At 39.4% G+C, this 6041-nt stretch overlaps 1 protein-coding gene across 1 annotated transcript in view; it reads left to right on the top strand.

Moving 5' to 3' along the window:
* The window catches only part of LOC108251420 (NACHT, LRR and PYD domains-containing protein 12-like), a 21963-nt gene that overhangs the window by 2330 nt on the left and 13592 nt on the right, over positions 1 to 6041 (top strand). Inside the window, exons 2-4 of the mRNA XM_037974361.1 lie at positions 4462 to 4546; positions 5265 to 5515; positions 5686 to 6041. Of these exons, the coding sequence (XP_037830289.1) occupies positions 5272 to 5515; positions 5686 to 6041 (600 nt within the window). The 5' untranslated portion in view covers positions 4462 to 4546; positions 5265 to 5271. The remainder of the gene's footprint in view (positions 1 to 4461; positions 4547 to 5264; positions 5516 to 5685) is intronic.

The raw sequence follows: 6041 nt of genomic DNA, 5'->3' as shown, positions 1-6041 counted from the left end.
TGTTGGAGGTTGTCCTTTCTTCTCTTTTACTCATACTAATTTAAGCCTGTGTCAGATGACAGAACAACATGATGCAGAATCCTGCTCTCAGCACTGACTGGTGCCTGAATGATGTAGGCGTGACCGAATGGCGAACGCCAATCCCTCGCCGTTTGCATACGGTTGGCTCTAAATCACACATGCATTATCTGATTTGCACCAAACTGGATATGAATGATCTGTGTTAACCTCTGAGGAGGCCAATAGTATTATACTGTAATTTGACTCCAGTGCGCCCCCTATAATAGTCGAAGAGTTATATTTCCCTGATACCTCATCCGATCTGCATGACATTTTTTGTGCATCACCAGTGAGCACTGTTGCACACATTAGTGTGGTACTTTAATTACAACACTTAAGCCCCGCCCACTAAGGATTTTTGGGTGACTGTAACTCTGAAATGGTGCACAGTAGGTAGCTCAAACTTTACAACGTGACTCCCCATGGCTCAACTATCAGCCTTAACTTCAAGTCAACAAGGTCAAAGGTCACGAGAGCCCATGTGCTCTAACTTTTCAACCGTTAGACGTAGAAAGGTCAAACCTCACACCATGGCACAGGACTGGTATTGATCCTGACTGAAGGCAATTTGGGACATTTGCTGTAAAAGCCACCTAGTGGACGGTGCAGGAAAGGCGCGAGAGCATAGACTGCGGTTGCCAGAGCTCCCGCGATTGCAAGAGCTCCCACGGTCACCATAGGCCGAAGCGGCGCTGAGCTGCGAGGGCCGTCCAACGCTGCTTGCAGCTTTAATTATATTTGGTTTGAACTCTGGGTTCCACTATTTGACCTGAGCCCCCAGATCTTAGAGCTCTGCTGGGTTTATATTTCACTCATGTAATATGGACCAAAAACATTTAATGATTTGAAAACCAACAATAGAACTTTGAAATCTATTCTATGGCTGTTTGGGAGCCAGTATGAAAACTTTAAAACTGGAGTAGTTTGCTCAGATCTCTCAGTTCTAGTCAAAACCCGAGCTGCATCATTTTGAATAACCTGCAACTGTTTAATGCTCCTTTGGTGAAGTCCCGTTAGAAGACCATTACAATAATCCAGCCTACTGGATGTAAAATTATGGAAGAGCTTCTCCTAATCTGTTTTAGATATAAAGGTTTTCAATCTAGATATGTTGTTTAGCTGGAAAAGTCTGTATATGATATGACACTGATATTTTTGTTTATGTACCTTTTCTTAATAGACATGGACGTTAACTGAGTATCTTGAATGATCTGTAAGATCAAAAGACAGACATGATCAGAAAGGACGAGGTCCTTTAACATAAGCAGAAAAAATGTCAACACTGAGATAACCCGATCTAGAGTATGACCATGAGTGGTCTCTTCCAACATTCTGCTGTACTTGATACAACATGTGAATGTTGGAAGAGACCAAATATATCAAGTACAGCAGAATGTTCATCTACAAAACATTCATGTTCATGTTATTGTCGATATGAACATTAAAAGTTCCCTTAATTATTAAAAAGTTGTAGTCAGTAAAGATATTTGACAACAACTCAGCAAACTCTTCAGTGAATTTATCAGAGGTCTGTAAATAACTAAACAGACTTTTGGTTTATCTTTCACTAAGAAACAGATGTTAAAAAGAGCTAAAATTAACAAATGCAATTTCCTTGGACTGAAATACAGACTTAAAAATGACAATTAGTCCACCATATTTCTTGCCAGTTTAACATTTATTTATAAATTTAAAATTTGCTGGTGCTGCCTCATTAAGAATAGTGCCACAGCTACATTCAGCTAACCATGTTTCACCAATAAAAAGTCCAAAAAAAAAAGTTAAATTTTCAGTCTTAATAATATCATTCATGGCCTTTTTTATGAGGGATTTAAAAAAGTGTCTGAACTTTTTAGAATCCTGACTTTTTCTGAGGGAGAATATTACTGATATCAGTATTGTAGCCTTGAGCCTATGCATATCAGTCAGACTTACACGTGATAATCCATGGGCAGTTTGGGGGCTTGATCATTTTTGGTCGATAGTTGTTTCAGGGATGGTGAAGTGGAAAGACCTGAAAGATCGGGAAGGTTCAAAGGAGTTGATATGGGAGATGAACGAGTTGTGAATTGAGTTCCAATGCTGACGACATTATTCATTTTGTTAGTGAAATCCAAAATCAAAGCATTCAGACTGGGTGAAGAAAGTGGAGGGCTTAATGAGGATTATATGAATACATTTTGGGAAAAATGGAAGACTCCTGTTTGGAATGTAGGAGCCTTCCTTTGCTGGACTCTTTGGGAAGAAGAAGCTTCCTCTTTTTGGGCAGCTGGAGTGGAGTGGTCTCCACTTATTGGGGTGAGGATCAGTGGTGGGGATATTTGTAGGGTGGGCTTACAGATATATAATAAAACACTGCATTTTGCATTACAATAATGGAAGTATCCAATTTGAAATGCAGAAAACCTGCTATAAATTGACATTATGTCCTTTTTAGTATGAAGACAACCTTAAAAAAAACCACCACCAAAAACCAAGCTTACACAGAGCCTCTGTCAGTTGTCCAATAATTAATTCACCTGCATTAAGGGTTTCAACTTTAATTATTTCAGATGATTTTTTTCCCAGTCAAACAGCTTTACTGCTTTACTACAATATGCACTGGATTGCAGATCTTCATGATGGTGCTAGCTGTCTGTTATCCTTTTTTTCTTCACTGTTTTGTGTCATTATTAAAGTGGTTTCATCCACATATTGATCATTTACCTCCAAATCCACTGTAAGTTGATCAATTTTCATTTCCAGTACTGCTACCTTTTGAAGAAGCTTATGAAAGACGTCTGTGGATAAAGGAGGCATTATGATGACTTCAGACCTTTGACTCGAGGCATTTCTTTCTCTACAGCATGTCGTTTGAGGATAGGCTGGTGGTGGCGCCTGGGCTGAGCTTTTAGCTGGGCCTAGTGGCCGGTGGTAGAACCTTAGCTGGGCCTGATTGATTGTAGTGGAGCCTGGCCTGGGCGTGGTGACTGACCTTGGTGGCTGGACCTGAGCTTGACTACATGGCCAGCTGCTCAGTTCTGCTGCGAGTCACAACAAATCAGGAAGCAAGTGAAAGCAAAAACAAGTATGAAAATCTGATGATCTGATTTATAAACATGTTAGAATAATAACACATTTATTGTTCTTTAGTTTGTAATGTAGAACATTACATACACATTAATACAGACTATATGTGGGCCGGCCGTTTCTGTCAGTCAAGAAATAAACACCAGGCCTCAGATCACAGCTAGAGTTTTACTGTGTAGTTAGACATTTATCCAACCTGGTTACTGTTTGTTAAAATGCGCCCAGAGATTATTTCTCTTTAGAACTTGGTAAAATCATTTTCATTATTGTTAGATTCCTTTTTTTATCAAATTCTAAAATTGAAAGAGAACTTTTTCTATCATAGTATTTACACTGTTTATATTTTAAAACCTACTGTCAAGTATCTAAATAAAATAAAAAACACTATTAAAATGTAAAAAGGAACCAGCTGATGTCCACACAGAGCCACACTCCACCACTGAGAATCAAAGAGCTGCTGAAGCGTGTGTTTGTCAGGAGAAGGCTTCATGTGTTCAGACGGGAACTTTCCTCTGACTCCCACTCAGTCTGACCCGTCACACCACATATTTTCACACTGAACACATGAAGGTGTGGCTGCAGACACTCTGATCAACAACAAGCTGTTTCAGTTAATCAACTTAACGACATGTTCAGCCATCTTATTTGTTTTCAGTTAATGAGAGTATCCTGTCTCACATCCTAAATAGTTCAATGTGTTCACAACTTGTCTGACAGCTGATCTCAGTACAGTTCTGTGTGTAAAAACATCTGAATTCCTCCCTAAATCTCTGAACTGAGAAAGCTGTGACTACTGTCTGATGCAGGTAAGACACTGACATCTGTCCCTTAAACCTGTCCTGCCTCCATCACAGGTGAAGCTGTGACTGATTCCAGGAAGTATATCTAATTTGTCACAAGATTCTTTCAAAAAGCACCTTTAAGCCAGTCCTGAGATTCTTTCTGTCTGTCTCACTGTGATTTCTGAAAGGATCAAGATGACATTATATGTTGGAGTCAACTTTTTGCTGTTATGCTGCTAAGGCAGCCAGTGAGGTAGTTACAAAGCTGTAAAGAAGGAGCATGAAAAGGATAAGCTGGCTTTGCAGCTGGAGTGTCTCCAACTTTTGTTTAGTGAACTAAATCAACACTAGTTTGACATGGTTCAAATAAATCTAGTCTGAAGCTTCAGGGAGGGATTCAGACGTTTTCACACACTTCTTCTTCAGCACTTTGGACTGTTTGAACAAACTGTAAGTTTGCTTTGTTTCATCCTTGAACTTTGTCTTCAGGAACTTTCCTGTTTGTTTCTGCTCTCTAATGTTTGGAGAACATGTTGACTTCTTATTTCAGCACAAAGTTTCATCACTCTGCTGTTTGAAGACAAATCTGCAGGATAGTTATCGCCTGCCGCTGAGGGTGTAGAGAGAGCGGTGAGGTTTGTACCTGTGTGCAAGTGTGAGTAAGTGTGTGTGATGTTTGTTTCTCTGTGATCTGAAAAAGGTTTTACAATATCCCATGAGATCATGCATATTATTTTACTGCTTTAAACAAAATGGTAATACAGTAAGTCCATCCCTTCTTATCAGAAGATGATTTTAGTTCATCACTCTGATATATGTCAGGCTAAGTGGAGACGGAGACGAACCCAGAGTGCAGACTCATTTTCAAAACAAAAACTTATTTACGAAATAAAGAAAATAAACAAAAAACAAACAGCTGACGTAGCGGCAACTAAACTTAACAAAAATCCAAAGCATGGCAAGGCAAAGAAAAGCACCGAGGAAACAAAACACTTGTGACAGCAAATGACAAACAATGAACCAACGGTTTGTGAGAGAAGTGACCGGGTTTTTGAATACTGAGGGTGACGACGTATGTGGAAACAGGTGAGTGGGGATAATGACCGACAGCTGGAGTTGGGCGTGGCAAGGAGGGCAAAAGAGTGACAGAGGAGGAGTGAATACTGACCACAAACAGGAAAAACCAAACTGAAACACTAACTAAAAAACGCAACAAAACAATAAAGATAACAAAACTGAAAACACAAAAATCCAAATCCTCACAATATAAAAGGTGGCGGGTGATATGCATGCCATGAAGGCCTTTATTTCATTGCAATTTTGTGGTTAAAATGTCCCATGATGTTTCTGCAGGATAAAGATGGAGAAGTCTGTGAAGCATCAGGTACTGGACATACTGGAGGATTTAGGAAAGGAGGAGCTGAAACGTTTCCACTGGTACCTTGAGAATCCTGAACCACAAGATGGATTTGAAGCCATGAAAAATTCCCGTCTGGACAAAGCAGACAGGCTTGATACAGTGGAATTAATGGTTCAGATGTATACCTTAGGTCATGTGATGGAGGTGACAAACCTAGTTTTAAAGAAGATGAAGCTGGAGAAAGGTCAGTCAGAGAAATAAGAAGACATGAAACATTTGATTCAGCATACAGTAGCACAAACTTTGTTTTAAAAAAGAAAATACAAATACAATATATATATATATATATAGTATAAAATAAAAACTGACTCCAAAAAATTCTATCTGATAATTTTAGTTTTTGTTTATCTTCAGAAACTCTTGTTGGAGTTTGTCAACATAACCTTAAATCTCGTCTGAAGAAGAAGTTCCAGTGTGTGTTTGAGGGGATTGCTAAAGCAGGACAAGAAACGTTTCTGAATCAGATCTACACAGAGCTCTACATCACAGAGGGAGGGACTGGAGAGGTCAATGATGAACATGAGGTCAGACAGATTGAAACAGCGTCCAGGAAACCACACAGACCAGAAACAACAATCAGACAAGAAGACATCTTTAAACTCCCACCTGGAAGACATAAACCAATCAGAAAAGTGATGACAAAGGGAGTGGCTGGCATTGGGAAAACAGTCTTAACACAGAAGTTCACTCTGGACTGGGCTGAAGACAAA

The sequence above is a fragment of the Kryptolebias marmoratus genome, unplaced genomic scaffold (assembly GCF_001649575.2).
Source record: "Kryptolebias marmoratus isolate JLee-2015 unplaced genomic scaffold, ASM164957v2 Scaffold25, whole genome shotgun sequence".
In the NCBI taxonomy this organism is placed as follows: domain Eukaryota; kingdom Metazoa; phylum Chordata; class Actinopteri; order Cyprinodontiformes; family Rivulidae; genus Kryptolebias; species Kryptolebias marmoratus.
This window is presented reverse-complemented; position numbering and strand designations above follow the sequence as displayed.